The sequence below is a fragment of the Pantherophis guttatus genome, chromosome 1 (assembly GCF_059756535.1).
Source record: "Pantherophis guttatus breed Tessera chromosome 1, ASM5975653v1, whole genome shotgun sequence".
Lineage (NCBI taxonomy): Eukaryota > Metazoa > Chordata > Lepidosauria > Squamata > Colubridae > Pantherophis > Pantherophis guttatus.
The window spans coordinates 132,383,721-132,404,803 of NC_142063.1; the positions used below are offsets into that span (position 1 = coordinate 132,383,721).

At 36.3% G+C, this 21,083-nt stretch overlaps 1 protein-coding gene across 10 annotated transcripts in view; it reads right to left on the reverse strand.

Moving 5' to 3' along the window:
* NCKAP5 (NCK associated protein 5) overlaps positions 1 to 21,083 on the reverse strand; it is a 674,857-nt gene that overhangs the window by 80,332 nt on the left and 573,442 nt on the right. For 9 of the 10 annotated variants that reach the window (XM_034423812.2, XM_060687933.2, XM_087884207.1 and 6 more), the window contains 3 exons: positions 16,877 to 20,538; positions 14,779 to 14,956; positions 10,742 to 10,820 (listed from right to left, as the gene is read on the reverse strand). In XM_034423812.2, coding sequence (XP_034279703.2) covers positions 10,742 to 10,820; positions 14,779 to 14,956; positions 16,877 to 20,538 — 3,919 coding nt within the window. The other variant, XM_087884231.1, reaches the window with a different exon arrangement.

Below are 21,083 nucleotides of genomic sequence, written 5' to 3' on the forward strand. Positions count from 1 at the left end.
CTAAATAGAGTTTATTGAAACATACCATTTGACCAGGTTTGCCTAAACATTTGCATGCAACTGTTGAATTTAGACGTATTTTTCAGAATGCTAATCATTTTATATTCTCCATGTAACTGAGATGGTACAGGATAAATTTTCTGGAAAAGTAATCATTATAATTCAGTAGCTGATTGTACATAATCATAAAGGCATTTTTAAGGCTATGTTTAATAAGGAAGCTGATCCAGAACACTAATGCATTTGGCTTACAGGAGGGACAGCTAAACCGAATGCCCCAGTAGTGTTGCAGAAGAATTGGCAATTAGACAAGTGCTATGTGTATTATCTCTTAGAAGAAGAAAGTAATTATTTGTCTTCAACAGACTGTGACGAAGAGTAACTTGACATTATTTAGAAGATATTAATGCATACTAGATACTTATTATTCAGGAAGGGAAGTGGGTTTTTTTTTTAAATAATTCCTTTTATAAAGAATGAGGGCATGTTTCCAGAAGAGAATTGTTTATACATAAAACCATTTCAACAAATTCCAGTTAACTTTGCCTATCCCAATCGTTATCAAAGTTCTGACAATTTTCAATTAGTCCATGTTTAATTTTAAGTATGCTTTCTTAAAAAGGCATATTTGGAAGTTTTACAGTAGGTTGAGAACATCTCACAAAACAGCTATCATGGCCAACTATGGAACATCCATTTATCCAAAGGTGAGCTAGTCTTCTGGGAAGTATGTTTCTCAGTTCAGAAGGGGTCTTTTATTGGGTAGAAGACTGTGATGGAAATAAATGTGATTCTAGAGAGAATCACATTTGCTTCTTAACAGTCCAACCTTAAATATATAGGCTATGGTTTCTGTCAGATGTCACTGCACACTTTAGAATTTGGACAATGTGGATGTTTTAATTTTTTGCAAATCATGTAACTGTTGAGAATTGCAAAATTGAAAGTTGAAATATCAGTCAATCAAATAAATAAATGTGGCCCTGCTCCCCTGGCCTTATTTCACCTTTTAGTCTTGTTCACTTCTTACGATAATCTCAGCAGGGCCTTTTTCTATTCTAGGTCATATATTCTGAACTTGCAGGATTTGGCCTCATAACTCTGAAATCAGCTCCCTCCTTCTCTTTGTCTCTACAATGACCTCAAAAGGCACTTAACTATCTCTTATTTGACATAGGTTAGTGGAAAGCCAATTATCCCAATTTATACTTACTCCTCTTGCTTAAATATTGTTTTATTTGACTTATGGATATATGTGCATTTGGTCGTACCATGAAGCAATGTTTTAAATATGTATGGTTGTTGCATTTGGTTTCTCCTAGTTAATATTTGTTTCAAAGTTTGGTTGTTGAGAATTTTATTTGTTGGCATAAGCTCCAACGATTCTGGCGGGAGAGGCATGTCAATAAATTATTCACAACTTACAAAATCTAGGACACAATGACAGTATTTCCAGAAAAGAATTTTTTGGTATTCACCTGCCCGGATACCTCTCGTGTCCAGTGCTATTGGGATATTTCCTTGTACAGGAACATTTGTATGTTGAACTGTGTGTGCAAAGGGAAGTTTTCTAAACAGATCTACAAAGTTCCAAAGATATCAAAAGGATTATCTATATGGCAAGCATGAAGTCCCATTTTCAACATAAGCGTTGGTGTAAGTTGAAAAAATAATACTTGTATATAACTACAGTAAACTATTGTTTCTCAAAAGTGTGCCAGAATATTTCCATATCGATTCCCTGCTAACATTTCAGTTTTCTGAACCTGTCGTCAAGTTACAAATCAACAACTACAAGAATGTTACCTGCACGATTGCACTAACTTGTTCGATCTCTCTTTCACACATAAAATTAAAACTTGGCTATCTCTAAGGTGCTTTAGGAAGCAATCCTTCTCCTAGAACTGTTAGAAAGTATTTGATGGCATGCAGCTTCGTGCAGATACAGATAGCTAAAAACTTGATCTGTTGGTATCCTTTTTAACCAAATAAAACACCTCAGAGTAGATTTTTTAAAAAGGTACTCCCTCAAAAAAGTAAGAGTTAATTTGATGCTACTGGTTTTGTCTAGCAGCTGGTATCCTACTAAATTTGCTTGCAAAAATATTTAGGGGTTCTATAGATTTCTCTGGGTAGCAAGTAAGGACATGATGCAAATATTCCTTTATCTGATGAGATGAAAAATGAATGGCTCACACACTTGCAAAGATGATTGCTACATGATTCTACTCAATTTCTATTGAAAGGGTTCATTAAATAAAGATTGACACTGATAAGATATATTCTCAAGCTGCAAGAGAGCATAACAAACTTCTGTTGAATATAGCTTTTGGTTTCAGGTGAGAAAATTTTTTAGTACTGCACATTCTTTTCTTTCTCGGAATTTTATACCCGTTTTCTGAATAAAAACTCATCCAATTCAGTACGGTTTGTTATGAAATCTGCTTATTTCAATAGATCATTCTGTAATATCTTAACAATTCATTGATGCTCTCACCTAATTTGACTGTTATTTTGCAGATATTTTTAATGCAAAGGATATTATCTCGAATCTGATGAGCTTAAGCGAGACACTAAAGTCTTAGTCTTCTCTTCCACATAACTTAAACAATAAAATAATAAACCTATTTATTTATTATTTCAATAAAAGTAATATTTGGGTATACACAGAAGATGTAAGTTACTGCTTTTATATTACTTGGGAAATAATTTGGTGTTTGTGGTTAGAAAGAATTCAAAAGAATAGAGTCAATCACAGTTAGTAATTACACATGTATATGAACCTATTCAGATCTTAAAATTTTACATATATATATGAACGTGTATATGAACCTATTCAGATCTTAAGATCAGCAGGACAAACAGTCTTAAAGGTACCTTCACTTTCCCAAGCCCATTTGTTGAACATACAGATGAGGATTTCCCATGGGCAAATCCCTTGAGAGTGACAGAATAACACAGTTGCAAGGGACCTTGGAGGTCTTCTAGTCCAACCCCTGCTCTGACAGGAAACTCTATACCATTTCAGACAAATGGTTATCCAATCTCTTCTTAAAAACTTCCAGTGTTGGAGCATTCACAACTTCTGAAGGCAAGTAATTCCACTAATGGTTCTAACTGTCAGGAAATTTCTCCTTAGTTCTAGTTTGCTTCTTTCCTTGATTAGTTTCCACTCATTGTTTCTTGTCTTGCTTTCAAGTTCTTTGGGGAATAGGTTGACCCCCTATTCTTTGTGGCAACCCCTTACATATTGGAACACTGCTATTATGTCACCCCAAGTCCTTTTTTTCATTAAAGGCATGCTGCTCCCATTCACTTTGATTTCAGGAAAGGAGTAAAGATCTCTCTCTTCCACCATGCTTTTTTGGTCTGAACTGGCTTTGGTCTTAACTTCTTAAAATGAGAGTTTCATTGCTTATATTTTCTCTTTCTTCTTTCTAATGGTTAGGCACCTTCAGTAACTTTTGAGTAGCAAGATGGGATATAAATGCAGAAAGTAAACAACCAAAGGCTGGCAAAAAATAGAAAAGAAATAACCTCTTAAAATCTTGTCCTTGTTACTATCTAATATATAAGCCTCCTAATAGGCCCTCTTAATACATGAAGTGAATACTGATCTACAATAAGGCAGAGATGGGTAATACAAGGACTGACTATTAGATTGGAGGCTGCACATAAATTGTTTATTATCCTCTCCTCCATAATTTCTAGAGTTGTATTAAGCAAGAAGAAGAATTTAATCACCTTCCTCTTGGTGACCTCTTTCCTTGGCAATTGCATTCTTGATATCCGTTCCAACAGCAGATTAGCCAACTATTATAAGCTTGGGGTTTTTTTTTCCCTGGGAAGAAATTGCATGAGGACTATATTCATTTATCTTCTCTGAGAGATCATACAAACAATTCCTCAACCTGTGCAGTAACAAGGGTAGCAGTGCTGCCAAGAGTATAATGGGGGTAGGAATTGCAGAGAATGTACAGTCGAAGTGCACCACGTTGGAGAGCTGTGAGGGCTATGGGGTTACCAACACTGAAAACCCTTAATGGAATATTAACAATTGTGGAAATTGGACAAGCATTGCTATCCATCTGCTGAACTGACGTAAGCTACTTTAGGTCCAAAGAGTTGCAATAATTGAAAAAGTATGGTCTCCTTTCTCATGAAGCAGGCAGAAATCCCATCAGCTTCTTAAGGAAAGCTACCATTATACAAAGTACCTTCACAACATGAAATGGAGATGTAGATAGAGATATATGCCAATGCCTTTCACAGGACAAAATAAATATGTGCTAACAGCAAACATATTTTTTTTCAGTCATTTCCTAGCCCAAAGTCATAACAGAGACATATCAACCATGCCAGAATGCTCCCAATATTTACAGAATTACGAACAAATTAAGCTAGATACACATATAGAAACACAAACAAACACACACACACACACATCTCCAAAACAGCCCTAAAAGCATGGCAGACTATTCCATATATACACAAGTGGGGTTATTGGAGGTTAGCCTAAAAATCTGGGCCAGAAAGTGAAGATAATAGAGTGGCTTAAAACTTGAACCAGAGTATTTCACAATGCAGAATTTCAAAAAAAAGAAGTCAGAAAGAAAAAAGAATTTCAAAAAAGAATTTCAAAAAAGAAGTCAAAATCCTTATACAGTAAAATACCCCTATATAATAAAAATGATCCACAAGAAATATGCCTCTTGAATTTCTATACTTTGTAGAAATACCAAAAAAGGTCATAAAATCATAAAATTGGAAACTCCCCTTTTCCAAAACACTTGAATTAGACTTAATGACAACAAACAACTGGAGAGAGCAATGTTACCTTTCAAATTGATCAGGAATGCTCCAAATAGCAATATTTCTAGAAACAACCTCACTTATAAAATTGATGAATAAACTGTAATTGACATTTCACATAGTCTACACATATTCGGAGAAGGTATAGGCACACATCTTGATACCATGACAGGTACCTATCTATTCATGCATTTGTAAAAAGCAGGGTTATATATTAAAAACTTACATTTAGGAAGGATTTTTTTTTTTTGACCAGGTGGGCAAAAAGAAAGGAAAAAAATATTAATTTACTATACCATCTTTGATACAATGCAATTTCTGACACAAAAAAGGCAGAATGAAGGCTGAACATTTCTCTCTCAAGTTAAACAAGAACAGAATTCTTTAATGGAAGCTATTAACGGATGATTTTTCTATAATGCTTAAGAGTTCTTTAATATAAAGTTTCATTCTTCACTTCAGAATGTTTAACACCACTTTGTCTCTGAACTTTCAATCAAATTATATGCAAAACTCTTTGATCAAAAAGTTTCCTTTTGAATTTTTCATCACCTTTTCCTTTCTTTTGTGGAAACTAGAGGTGTGGTCTGAAAATGACGATCATTATTATATGTGTCCCATTTCAGAGATATTTCCTTACCTAAACAGAGAAGCAGAACAATCACAGGTGGGCAAAAAAGTAGTGGGAAAAGGAGCAATTTTCAACTTCCTGCCGGCTTCCCATTGACTTTCCTTCTGGTAAGCTGGCAGGAAGTTGAAAATTGCAGGGAGCATTGGAAATGATGATTTATGTGACCGCAACTGCAGTGCAGTAGCACAGCAGTGCTGAAGCAACTATAACTTTGCCAAATTTCAATCCCATATGAGTAATGGGTCCCAGATTTTGGATGCATTCTTTAAGTCAGCTCATAGGGGGTACGTTGTAAAGAATTACTGGTCCATGATGCACTGTTATGCCCAATTGTAGGTTACAACCTACAAACATGAAGGTGTTAGTAGTATGTAGATCAATAGCTCTCAATTTCAAAAAAACATTTAATGAAATTCAGCTCAACAATTTCAATGAAGGAGGTATGTAACCAAAACACTGTTATTAAAACATTATTTAGTTTTATAGTGTTAATATGGATTTTATGCTGTTTTAACTTTTGTTTGGGAGCCGTCCTAAGTTGGTTATCAGAAGGGCAGCTACATAAATGTTTTAAATAAATAATTAAAAAACAAAGGTATATATAAGACAGACTTTTCTTTCCTGATGAAATTGTTTTTAAATCAAACCGTTAAACCTTTTGCAGTATTGTTCTTAAAAAGTGAAAAATGATGTTACAAGAAAATGGCTTCTATAGAAGGCAGAATCTACCTGGCAGATGTTTAACAATAAATTTAATGGACTGCAGAGCTCAAGTACAGCATACAAAAGAAGCTGTCACTTCAGTTTTTAATTCTGGGGCAAACACTTGTATTTCTGATTACAGGGGGAATTGCAGTTGGGCTTCACTTAAACCTTCTTCTTGCTCCTTGATCTATTTATTTCCCTTTTAAACCTCAATGGAATACACATTTCACTAAAATCAATGTGCACTGTATTTCTGAGTAATATATTCTAGAAGAGCTTCCTACACAGAAAAAAAACCCTCTGTATCATCCACAGCCTTCTCATTTCTTCCACTGATTACATTTATACAATGATCCTTCAAATTCTTTTTTATTATTGTTGTGAACGGATGCGTATGGTATAGAACACAAATGGACTTAAAGAGACCATTATAATGATTCCTTTATGTCTTCCTTCTGCAACTAAGCACAAAAATGGGATTATATCCCATGTTCTCTAAGTAGACTTATGTTCTCACAATACTTTTCTCCTTTCTACTCATAAAAATCATCATCTCCCCTGAAACCTGCTCCAGAAACACCACCAAAATGGTGGATTTAGATCCTTGTGTGTCAAATGGCTGAAGATAATTCATTTTGTTACTGGTAATAGATGCCATTCCACTATGGATGGGAGCTATGGAAGGTAAGTCAATTATACTAAGACAACCGGTATAGCAATTTTTGCAAAAACAATCAATTAATCAGTCAATCAATCAGATCTCACCAGACTTATATAATCAAGCTGAATAAGGACCAAAATACCCAAATTATGCTTAAAATAAAATCAGAAACACAGAGACTTAACAAATGAAGGCAAATATATGTCATATAGATTTTTTTTACTCTTAAACTGTGCAGACATTCCATTTTGTTTCATGAAAATGTTTTTTTTTTCCCAGGGTATAAAAGTGAAGGCAAAATAATGGCTCATTAAAATGTGAAAATAAAACAATATATCATAATAGTCTTTAAATTAGCATTTCAAAGCAGCTCTAGTGATTGGGAAAAAGTTGGAAACAAAAGTGCATAAAAGCATATCAGATAGGATATTCTATCCCCTTGGGAGAGAGGTAGCAAACATGGCTAATGCAAGAGATTGTGAATAACAAACAAAAACTTGTGTGATACGCTTTGGAGTTTAAATTTAAGCCAGTGCTCAGAACATGTGAAAACTACTGTGTAAATGTATTTGTTGTCTGTTTTTAAAAGGAGAACACATCTTAGACTCTTAGTCTTTTTTCTAAATGCCCTTACTGTGTGAATATGATAGTTCATTTATTTACTGTTGGTTATTTAATAATATTAAATTATTAATTTATTCATTATTAAAATAATATTTATTTATACCCCAACTTTATTATTTTTATAAACAACGCAAGGTGGCAAACATATCTAATACTCCTTCCTCCTCTTATTTTCCTCACAACAAACATCATGTGAGGTGAGTTAAGCTGAGAGAGTAACTGGCCCCAAATCATCTAGCTCAGGGGTGTAAAAACTCACGGCATCACGTTGTTGTCACGTGACATATCACAACTTTTTTCGCTAAATTGGGGGTGAGCGTGGCCAGCATGTGACACATCCGGCCCGTGGGCCGTGAGTTTGACATCTCTGATCCAGTTGGTTTTTCATACCTAACGCAGCACTAGAACTCCTGGTCTCTAGCCTGGTGCGTTAACCACTAGATCAAATTCTCCACATATTAGCTATATAATAGAATCTACTTATCTACAGCAAGGGAAAACAAAATAATATCTATTATTGACATAATTTGTATTAAATATATTTATGACCCGAAGAAAACAATTTTTAAAAAAACAATCTCAGTGTAGTGAATGAAGTGTGCTGTGTGTTGCTAAAATGCATTTATATATACATTTGACAATTTTAAAAAAATAACATGAATACTTCAACAGTTTTAGTTTCTGGGTTGAATCAGTAGAATTGTATCTATAATCAAGATGGTGAGATGATATATTATGTTCAGCACAATACATAGGTTTTGGAGCTCTAGCTGACAGTCAAAGTAGCATAATTTACAGTAGATTTTTCATTGTGCACGTACAGGTATCTCTATAATAGCTGTTTATTAAACTTACAGAGAATCTTAGAACTAAAATAAGGAGATTATTGTTCTGTGTCTCACAATGTAGATTGTTTTCCCTAAGAGATTGTGGGAAGTGATGAATTTAGACTGGGAAATTTAAATATTTGACTAAGTAACTCCTTCTTCAGAGAAAAGTTTGAAGGCAGGCCATGCACAGCTTCCAATTACTTAGTTACCAGTTCCTGGTAATTTGACAATCATCTTTCAAACTGTGTTATGACACTGAAGTACATTTTGTATGAGTGTGTAGAATAACTAATGTGTGATAGATTTTTAAATCTTTGATTCTGTTTTCAGCTGAGTCTCTATTATAGCCTTGTAAAATATTGGACAAGTTTTTCTCATCCAACGCAGAATCGTCTTCTTAATCCCTGACAGATTTATTTCTAGGAAAGAGAAATCCATTCAAATCAGCTGCAGAAATGCCAATTTTGATATGAGGCACCAGACCTTCCAACATATCTTTCTTCCATTCTTCTCATTAGATTCTCTAGTTTATTTGTTATTCATAATATAGAATTATATTATTTTATAGCAAATTTTCTGAAAGCCAAAATGTCCCATCGGAAGAGGGATCAGACTTAATGGCTTTATGAAAGCTTGGCTACTCGAGGCATCATGCTGTGTTCTCTGACATCAGAACTAAAACAAAATGTTCTGTAAAGGCTTCTGCAAATGGATATGTAGCACAATCAATGCATTAAAAAATAATATTCTTTTATTTGGCAACTAATTCAAATCAATATCCAAAGTGGAAAGCTATGAACTTTTCCTCAACTCTGCAATCTTTTTATATGTCCAAATATATAGATAGCCTTACCAAGGGAAACAAGATTGTGTTTATAATCTTATTCCAGTTTCCTTTGCTTTACAGACCTAAATGTGAGGATGGGTCACAAAGTCACTTTTTTTATTACTCTTCTAAAGGCAAATTGTTGCTACACAAGGCAGTACTTAAATGAGGACTACCTGTACTACCAGGATAAGTTCAATAGGTCTTGTTTTGGTGCTTCATTTGTAACACAGCATAGTAACAAAAGCAGAGTGTAAGGTAGAAGCAAAAACAGCACCACTGGTCATAACATAACACTTAGTAAATTAGAAAACTATCTGTACTTAGCTAAGGAACTTCTTACTAATAGCAAACATGTTTTTTTTTTTTAAAAAAAGCAAAAAACCTAAAGCTTTAGAGGTAATTCCGCACAGTAAAGAACAGCCAAGCTTTGTCTAATTCACACACTGCACAAACAATATAGGAGTACATACAGTGCATAAGAGAGGAAGAGGAGGAGAAGCTAGCATGTTCTTATTCCATAAATTAGACTTTGAAGACTCGGATTAGAGAAATGGTGGCTGAGTTTTTACTTGGTAAAAATATGGATTAGAATGATAAAAAAAAAAAAAGATTAGAATGAACCCAATGATAAAATGACCCCATAGCTGCTTCCCTGTTTCTTTGTTTGCTTAGGGAGCTAGGGAGACATATTGGTGGGGGTGAAATATAGGAAGAGTGTAACAGAGATGAAGGGAAAGCTTGTTGCATAAATGGAAATTTGTGGCACAGGCATACATACTTCAGATCCACCTCTCCACCTTTATTTTCCTTATTGCTAGGGATTTCCCCCCCCCCCCACTTTATTGAAAATTAGGTCTGATGCATAAAAAAGAACACTGAATATTTATGTTTGGGGCATATTTAGTATGCTACCCAGATCTTTCCATGAAGCCCAATACCATTTTTTCAACAAAAATACCATCTTTTTCAACATGCTGAAAAAGGATGTGATGAGAAAACTCCTGAAAGCTAATGTTTAAATTAGTAAAATGAAAAACTCAAATAATTTGTCCATTAAAGAAGAGCTGTAATGGAGGGAATTAGCAGCTGGAGAAAAGCGTAGGAGAAATAGACTCATCCCCTTCCTCCAAGATTACGGCTCTACCACAAGGCCAAAATGATGAAAAATGAGTTTGGATGGAACTATATTAAATCACATGGTTTATGCTGTGATACACATTTCATCATTTGTTCTCTTGCTCCCCTTGTGGATTTCCATGTGCAGTAACATACCCTGGATTTCTCTATGGAGATTCTCAATCATCTAGGTCATGGTTATCCCAAAGGTGCTTTTTCCAAAAGGCAACTGGACTTTTCTGGGTTTTTTCCCCTTAAAAACATTTCACTTCTCATCCAAGAAACTTCTTCAGTTCTAACTGATTGGTGGGAAAATTCTAGGCTTTGAAAACTTAAGAGTAGAGAAATGGGGACCACGTTTTTCCTGGGTAATAATAATAAGTTGTATTTAAACATACTCTGTATTTAAAGTTTCTTTATCTATGGCTGCTATTTGAAAAGAAGTGTTAATAAATTCCTGTCTAATTGTTCTCAATTTATTATGATTCAGTGCGTTACATAAAAAGAATATACAGTTCAATGTATTAGTTTACCTATTAAATGACTTTGATTTCTTGACTCTGGGAGGTTATCTTCTGCATCCTCTTGAAAGTTTTCTCTTACTACCTTGACCTGCATGACATTAAAAACAAAAAACAATAAAAAATTCTTTCAAGTATCTCTTCGGAAGAGCACAAGATAAAAGCCGAATGATTTCAGAATACACACACACATTATTTTTGTTCTTAGTGATAGTATCTTAATATAACTTCCAAATCATACGCAGTAAGAATTTAAAGTCACTTCATCCTGTGATTAATTACTTCTAAATTGGTTCTAAATGCTTGAATAAAAGCAACATCACGAAGCTATCAAAAACAAATTTTGAAGACAAATAATCCTTAAAGGAAAAACATCTTCTATCATTCATTTTAACAAAAGCAAAGAAATAGAGTTAAATCTCATGAAGGCATATAGTACCCTTTTTGGAAATATTATGTGTCATGATATTCATTTATTCTAATAACACGAGATGTCCATGAGAAATACTGGAGGAAGTGCCTTCTTTCAGTACTAATATTTCTTAGGCTTTATGCCAATAACTGTTGACAAACCTTTATCAAAGTGCAATGCAATTGCTATCAGAGGTGAGACTAAATATAAGCCGTGGTGTATGAAGTCTCCTATCCCACTCTCCCTTGTGTACATTAAATTCCATGTTAGATTAATCAATTTGGGGGAAAATCCCAGAACAACTGAGATATAATGTCTTGTCTAATTCCAGGTCATTTGTAGAAGAATGATATTGAAAGAGAATAAATAATTAATATTGTAGTTGTCTATCTTTAGTCATATATCTTTAGTCATAAAGCATTGGAATATTTACTTGCCCACCTTATATGCCACTTAGTTAAACAGTGCCTTAAGTGTACATGAAAAACAATATTACCAACAAATGAATACTACAGTCTAATTCACCCACAGCTCATAGGCATCAGTGGGCTGGGTAAACCCTGAGTTAGCCTTGAACAATTTCATTTCTTCTGACCCCTTTACATATACAACATACATAGCGTTCCTACCAGTTGTGAGATAAAGTAGTAGAACATGTATAATATAATATAATAGTAGAATATCTGTAGTAATTACACATGTTCTCTAGGCAGAGTTAGGCTTCATGGTTCTTAAAGGGATATGTAACTGCATACATACACACATTGTTACAGCACACAATTGCTAATAACACCGTTCTGTCTTGAACAGTCTATATGCATCCATTTAATGAGATCCTAAGCCTTTAATCAACCTACTGTAAAAGAATTGATTGTACAACATATCGAAAAATAAAAAGTTTGAAAATTTTCTGTTAGATACATCGCTTAAGTAATCCTTTTTTTGTTTTTATTCCGAATAGTTTAATGAGATAATGCTAGTTAATTTATTGACTGATTTTTTATATTTTAAAAAAGGATTTTAAAACTGCACAAAGCAGTAGCATGTGTAATCCAGTCTTTGAACAATATGTTCTAATAACATTTTGATTTTTAACTTAGCAGAGTACTGTTTGGAGAAAAAACAAACAAAGCCTTTTCAGCCTATTTTGTTGTTATAAGGAATAAAATTATATATTATATTTTATATTATATTTTATTAATTATACTATACTATATGCTTTGCTATGCTATACTATTACATTACATTATATATACACATACACACACACAAATAGAATCATCTTTATTCTTGTCCAATAAAATGAAGTGTATTTCTTAAAGATATAGCTGAATGGCTAGGATAGCTAAATGGCTAGGATTGCTACGATTGCAAAGCACCTATTAAAGGAGACAAAAACCCTTTTAAATTACTGAGCCATTAAACAACAAGAAGAAAGTTTTAAAAGAAGCATTAATATTGGCTTGTCCCCCCCCCATAGCCGCCCCCTCCTTTCTTTCTGTACAGTGAAGATATACCCTAAGCTGTCAGCACCATGTTAAATGGGGCATAGTTAAATTGAGTGGCTGTGATAAGGGGCTCTGCTTTGTTATCAAAGTTCTAGATCAGCTGGATTGAATTTCCTGCATATGGCACATTTCCAGACTTCCATTCTTTCTCTTCCTTTCAGTGACATTGCAAGGGCAGACTTAGATATGCTTATAATTTGTGGTTTTATAATGCAGGGAACATCTACATTTTCAAAGAAAAGATACTATAGAAGCTACCGGCTTTTATAAAAAAAAAAGGGAGAGCGAAGGGGGAAAAAAACCAGTTTTGTAACACATACACATGCACATACACACAAATCTTGGAAAGGTTCTTAATGGATGACCTTGCACATCTTCTAGGAAAGGCTTTATTTGCATGAAAGTAGATAAAAATATGCATATAATATTCTGAAGTTGATCGTTTTGTCCTTAAGCATCATAAAGACTATTTGATTTTCAATTCCCATCAGGTGGAACTTCTACATTATGCACTATATCATCTGAGAAATGGATTCATATTTCAAATCCTATCAAAAACAGGATTGTTTGTTTGTTTGATTGTTTGTTTGTTCTGTTTTATATAAGACCACAGAAAGAGTGGTCTTTGTAAAACAGAGTAAGAGAAAACAAGCTGACATGCAGAACAAAGATCTTTCATTTGTGCTTGATGAAACAGTCTACTGGGAGCAGATGGTATCCCCGAGAAGGTTTATTTTGTGTACTTCATTCATGAGGTGGTTCTTAGAAAGCAATCTGTCCCTTAGCTAGCCATTCTAAATTATTCAGAACTTTAAAAAATGAATGTGAGTGTTTTTCCATCCATCTTGAGTGCTTAAATAAACAGAAGGGTGGAGTATAAATCTGACCCAGGTAATCCTCGACTTACAACCATTTATTTAATGATTGTTCAAAGTTACAACAACACAGAAAAACATAACTGATGATCTTATTTCACAACTTACGACTCTTGGTCTTATGATCAAAATCCAGACACTTGGCAACTGGTTCATATTTATGACGCTTGCAGTGTCCTGGGTTCATGTGCTCATCTTTTGTGACCTTCTGACAAGCAAAATCAATGGGGAAGCCAGATTCACTTAACAATTGTGTTCCTAACTTAAAAACTGCAGTGATTCGCTTAACAGCTTAAAACTCACTTAACAAGGGTCTCCCTTAGCAACATAAATTTTGGGCTCAGTTGTGTTCATAAGTCGAGGACTACCTGTAATAAAAAATAAACAAATATTTCCTAGAAAGGGGCCTCACATTATATTTTTATATAAAAATATGGCCTCTGAGGGATTTGGGGGGTGGGGAAGGCACATACCATCTCCTATACACCAGGCTCCATATTGAGATTGTCATTATTCCATTCAAAAACATATATGCTGATCCAAATCCCAATGCATCTAGTTCTGCTGTTAAAGAAGCCTGGTTCAAGCCCTTGCATTCCTAAAACAGCTATAACTTGCAACAGCAAAATAATTGGGGAACCATTTCTCATTTCAGAAATTCAGACGACTGTCACCTAAGCTTCCCAATAGACAAAACCCAAGCTTGTGCTACTTTTAATTTACCAAGTCATCTCCAAATGCTCTAACTAGCAAAACTATTGTACCTAGGTAGGGTTAGGTAAATATTTAAAACTATCAATATTGCTTTTTCTTTTTTTCTTTTTTTGCAATGCTTGAGGCAGCAGATACTAGATACCTAACCACCATTTCTTGCAATGTATTTCTTGTGATGGACTTTGATTTTAGCTAAAAATGATACGGAACTGGCACTGCTGTTATTATTTTTATCTCAGTCTGTTTCAATTACTCCTAAGAGATAAAAAGAAGGATTCCATGTAATTTTCAGGGTTTTGCTTCAAAGCACAGGTGGCCTGTGCAAATTTTAAAGCAGGCTGAGTCAGTTTGCACTGTTTTGTTAGCCACTGAAATAGCATAATCGGATTTCCTAATCAGATCATTGGATGTTGACATTAATCCATCACTCCCCAGTTCTGAACTGTGTCCTTTCACCATACCCAGGCATGTACCTTGTAGTAATACAATAACAGCCAGGAAGAAAGGAAAATCTTAACGGAATCTCATCTTATTGCTTACCAAGGCCTCGTTTGGTATTTCTATATCAACCTTTGTTTTGCTGGTTTTCTTCTGGTTTCTTTGAGTATTGGCGGAGTTGCTTGGAAGAGGAAAACCCTGGGATATGCTCTTCGACACGCTCCTGTAGGAAACATTTTTTGATCCACTTTCTGTCTGCTGGGCTGCCTTCTTATCAACTCTGCAGGTAGAAAGTGATTCCTCTGATCAATTACGTTGCCCTTCTTCAATCATTCTACCTTCCCTTCTGCTTCTTTATGTTTAGTGAAATCACCCTGTATCTTTCTCCCGCTCTGGACTTCTGAGTGATAAATGTTGCTAACTAGCCTTGATCAAATCTGTCACTTGCAATTTCACAGACCAAATTAGAGTCGTCGTTCAGGTATAATGATTTGTTTTAAATTTTCTAGGACTGTGAGCCAAACTTGGAAATTATTGTACAATTATTTCTGGGTGTCTTTGTGACCTAAAATCCGGGAAGCGGTGAAAGTAATTACTTTTGTGGGTTATCTTCTTTGTATACTAACAATCAGCAGCCAGTTACAAGGGGGCATTAAAGAGAACACAAAGGCAGATGCTGCATTTTTAAAAGAAATCTCTCCGTGATGGATGTATTAAATAAAAATGCCATGCTTAAAAACTGTATTCGTTTTAATAAGGCTCACTATTCTTTAATTTCAAAGACCACTGACCTGGCTAACAAAAAGCAGATAGCAATGATCAGAGCAGCCATGTGGAGCTGTTTTTATGGGGATATGTCACTCTATTTGGCAGGTGGTGGTGATGTTTTGCATATGTGAACGCACATCTGCATTATAAACAGCTGTCTCCCTAAAAAAAGAAAAACAAAAAACGAAGCGAGAGCTGGCTACAAATCCTCTCCCAGAACATGGCAGCATTTTTATGGGAGATTCCTACTTTCCATTTGAAAGATGGAACAACACTGTGATCCCTTGTCAGCCGTCTGAAATACCACAGCTCAGCACAGGCTGCCCTTTCTGAGATTGCAGTGTTTGATCATGTTCAAAGCTAACAAGCAAAATTATCAGAATGTGGCTGTTTCTCCCCGTCCCCCGGTTATTTAAGAATATGCAATTTCCTACAATCTTAGCCGAGATCAATCACAAAAAAAGCAAATTACAATTGTCAGGCAACAATTAGAAGTTGAAGAACAATCAACGCAGAAGATAAAATCAACTCTCCCTTTCAAAAAAAAAAAAAAAAAAAAGGATGAGAGACAAACCAGGTGAACTATTGTTCTACTGAATTTTTTTTTAAAAAATGCCAACAAGTTCCAGGCCATAGTAAAAAATAATAATAATAACCCTACCACTAAAGAGGAAATAAAGGGAGATTTCTATAGAATGAAATAGCCTTGGGCTTCATCACAAAGGCTTTAAAGGATTTGTAATCTATCACCAACTCCTAAAGAAACAGCATATGAACAGAACTTTAAGTGCTAGTTCAGCGTCCAAACACGGCTGAGCTACGATTAGGCTAGCTGATGATGTCCTAAATGTAAATCTTTTGAGCCAATGAAAAAAAGGCAAGAGATCTGTGTGTGGGTGTTCGTTTATTTATTTTTGAACTTCCAATAGAACCAATGTATTAAAATTAGAATTATTTTTAGTTTTAGAATTACTAACAGAACCTGGAAAGTTACCTTATCAAGCTGCTGTAACCTGGCATCTCTTTATCCTGTCTCTTCTCTGCCCCCTTTTGTGTATGTGTGTGTTTTTGACAGCATTTCTTTCCTGGTTTCCAGACAGAGGCCCTTGCCCACAGATCTTTGGCTGGTGGCAGAAGTTATTTTTGCCTATTTCCCTCACTCCACTCCAGGCAGCCCACAAATCTTTGGGCTTTTCTCTTTCTGAAGCTATTTAGATAATGATTGCAAAGTTCTTTCCCCCACTTTTAAGTCCACTACTCTGCATTGTTAAGTGAGCATCTTGCAGTTTCTAAAGAAGCTTGCAGAGTTTCACGTTTAAAATGGGAAGACAGAATGCTGCTGAGAAAGGGGAGTGATTAAAAAAAATATCAAAAGACGGTCACACTATTCTAAAAGGGAAGATTCCAAATCTACATATGCTAAAATTCTTACCTGTGTAAAAGCTCTTTCATGAAGTTGTCTTTTCCTGAGTAGGTAGCAGTAGGGCTGTTTTTCTGTTCTGATCTTGCTTGGCTTGGGTTACTGTGTACAACTTTTGCCAGTTTTTTTCCTTTGGGAGCACCATCTAAAAGGACAGAAGTTTTCCTGTTCAGCTCGTTTTCCGCTTCACAATGCTGCTCGCTTTTCTTTTTGTCTTTCCTTTTTTCGGATTTTGCTTGCTTACTTCCAAAAGCTGAACTTTTTGCCTCTTTCTTTTCTACTTTGACTTTTGAGGTATCTGTTTTTCTGCTGTTCAGGGCTGGGAGTTTACTTTTACGGAAACCAAACCAGCTGGCAAGAGAAGGGCCCCCGTTTTTTTGTTTCATCTCAGGGCCAGATGGGTTTTGCCCTTGTCCTTTCTGCATGTTCTCTTGGATGCACAACATCACTTTTTCTTCTATTGTAGGATGTGAGCTGGTTGAAAGCGAAGCCTTTCCAGACGTTTCGGGACCATTTAGACAAGTTTCTGGCAATGCTGTCTTGCTTCCTTCGGTTTTATGATGACGTTCAATCCTGTCCATGTTTTTCTGAAATGGGAAAATTTGGCCCGGGGAAACACTGGTTTGGTTGATTTCTGTTTGGGTAACACTTTTTTCCATTGCTGAGTGACGCTTGGAAACATCATTGCTTTTTTCATCTTGGCCAGGTTTATCTGGAACTTCACTCTGGGATGCTGATTTGTGGATTCCCTTTTTCAAAACACTGGTGCACACATCTCCTTTCGGAGATGTTCGAAAGGGCAGCTTGCTTGGGTTGCTCATTTGACTACTGGAACCACTCACTTTAGCACAAATGCCTGGCCGAGTGTAAGAAAGTGCAGGAACCACCTCTGTTGTTCCAGCTGATTCAGAAACAAACTTCATTTGTAATCCGTCCCCTGTCGAGTTTTGCCTGGTTAAAGAATTCCCTCGTTCTGATGTATTTGTTATAATCTGTGTTCTCACTTTTCCCAACCGTTCTGGGGAAGGTGCATGCAATAGTTCTTCAGTATAAATACTGAAACTCTGACTACGGGCCTTGGCTCCTGTCATACCAAGAGCTGGCTTCAGGTATGCTTTATTACTAGAAGAAATGGATCTTTTAACAGATTTGTTTTCAAATCTGTCCGGCTCTATCAAATTGCAAGTTTCAGGGGAAATAGGGAAAGCTGGGTCCATTTTGAGCTTCTTTGAGAAACTTTCCTTTAGTTGGGGCTCCAGACTCCATTCTTCAGCGTCCGCTAAGTCTATAGTGGTTTGAGGTAAAGATTCATCTTGCCTCTGTTTATCTGAATTCACGTTGCATTTAGAGGCTGCATTCATACAGTCTTTTTCCTGCTTTCCTGGCACAGTGGAACTCTTTCTGACAAAGCGGGGAGATGTTATGAATAATCTCAGTCCCACAGACAGATGGGGCTTCAGGACCTTGCCAGATAAGTTTCCATCATCCCTGACCTGAGATAACAATGGAGCTGGAGAAGGGTTAATTTGAGGCAGAACACTCTGTTCCCCAACTGTACTTATGTGATGTTCCAGTGAAGTGGAGAAACTCTCGGGAAACTTTGATTTCTGAGGTACACCAGTCTCCTGAGACAGGGAGCTTGTATCTTGTGTTGTGAAAGCTGTAGGGACAACTTTGGAATTATACAGTTCTTGGTTGCTGTAGAACATGGGCAAGTTTGAATTTGGTGGACAAATTTTCTTGGTGAAAATCTTGGAAGTGACTTGGCTTGTGGCAGGGGATTTTTCTGATACACATTTGCCTTCACCCTTATCCTGAAAATGGTTTAATTCAACTTGAGGTGTGGCAGGCAGTTTATCAGTTTTTGTTTCATAAACAGTGACATTGTGACAAACAGACACTGAATTTCCTTTCTGTGGTGACAACTGAACATCTTTTCTTGTATCACTGAGGAAACCCGCTCCTGGTTGGTCAAGAGCAGGGGGTGAATGTTCATAATGTGATCTAATTAAGAGTGAAGCTGATCTGCCAGGAGGAAGGGGAGGGGGAGGAGATCTGGCTTCCACTGGTGGACCTTCACAATGGACATCTCTGGTTGGTTTCTCTTCACTATGGACAGGCTCTAGAAGATGCTGAGGCAAGGCAGTTGATTCCGAGAGCAAAATCTTAGTTTCTGGATGGGCTAACATCTTGCAGTTATTCAAGCCTACTTTTGAATTCTGATTTGGATTTGGCATCTTTTTGTGTCTTGACCATTTTGCAGGTGAGACTGGACCTTTATCCAAGGTCTTAAAGCAATGGGGAGAGACTAAAGGACAGTTTTCAGCCATGGCTGCTTTTGCTGTCTGTGGTATAAACTTGTCTCTGCTGGATACTCTTGTTAACTTGTGTTTTTGATTATTACTTCCCTGAATACAAGAAGGGGAGCTCAAATTAGAAGAAATACTGCATGCGGGCTTGGTTAGTTTTTGTTGAGAGGTATTTTGACACAGTGGTTTTCCAAATTGTATAGGATAATCTCTGATGTGGGGAGCAGGGACATTTGCACAGTCGTCCTTGAAATCATTTGGGGCAGTTTTTCTCTCTGCTTTATTAACAGGTATTTGCATAACATGGCAGCTTTTAGCATCTATTGCTTTCTGCAAATTAGATACTCCCTGAGATAAACACGTAGTGTTTTCTGCATCGCAAGGCTGGTGGATTGAAATTTCATTTCTAGTTACAGTAACAATTCCAGCCTGATGTGAATTAAATTCAATAGGTTTGCCATCTTCGGCATCGAATATTACAGTAATACATTCTTCCGAAGAAGTCTTCTTTATAATTTTTTGCTGCTTAATAAAATTGCATGCCTTTGTCCTGATGTCTGAGGGAGGGGCTTGTTTTTCAGAAGATGCCAGCTGAGTGTTTTCTTTCTCCCCAAGCACACCACAGCTCTCGGTGTTCTTTTCTGCAAAGGGTGCTAATGACAAATACGATGGGCTTTTCTCGTCGCTGCTCTCTACATGTAATTCATCAAGGATTTCATTGTCATCAGTATCTGAAAGGTGTAAATTAAGGTCTCTCCAGCTTACACTGGAAAGACTTTTATCTATCTGCAGCACAGGCAGCTTCATATCCCTGCACGATTTTGCACCCAACTGAAATCCATTGACAAAACTAGTCAGTTTTTCGGGCTTTTCCTTTGAATTAAAGTAAGACCTTATTTCTGATAAATGCTTTCTATCAGGTTCCCAGCCAAATAAGCTGTCAGAAACACTGTGAGTTAATTTATTACAGTAGTGCCAACAGTCTTTCCTTGGTACTTCATGCAGTAGTACTAAAGACGAAGAGTCATCATCCACATCCTCGTGGGAATCAGAATCATACACAAAGATTTTTGGGTGATCTAGGCAAGCTACCTCCATTTCAGGCCTGCCATTGGCCTGTTCTTTATGTGCGCCATACTTAATTCCAGGAGAATAGATTCCTTCGTTAGAATCCATGCAATCTTTATAGCCCCATTTGGATATAACCGAAGGAGGTTCTAATATTTTTTTTTGCTTCTGTAGCTTCTTCAGCCCATCCAAAATGTGGTTTTCCTTGATACGAGTTGGAGGTAGGTCATCAGCAGGACTGGAATGGTTGCTGGGGAGTGAAGAGCCTATACTTATCCTTTTATCCCAGCTTACTGACTAATTTGAAATGGGAAAAAGAAAATATACATGTTTAGTTGTTACTGCAAAATTAGCAGTCATTAGGAATAAAAATGCAGGTTTTGAACTTCACACCTAGATGAAAGTAGGAGGGATTCCCACCCCCCAGGACCCCAGATATAATAAGTTGTAATCATCATCATCATCATCATCATCATCATCATCATCATCATCTGCCAAAGTAGCAAAGCATGGAAGCAAGCCTCAGACCAAACTATGAGTGTTTATTACACTTAGCTAGGGATGAGACAAATCTGACTTTGAATAAAAGCGAATGAATTGGAATGGGTGGGGAAGGGGAGGGGAGGGAAAGGAAGGGAAGGGAAGGAGAGGAAAGGGGTGGGAAGGGGAAGGGATACTTCAGATTAGATATCCCACTTCTGCTGGAAGTCACAATACTTCTAGATTTATATTTAGGACTCTGATCTCAATACTCCCCATTTCTTTCTCCTTCCCATCATGCCCTCATTGCTTCAACTTCTAAGCTAAGCTTATGAAGCATCCCTTGCCAATAATAATTTTTT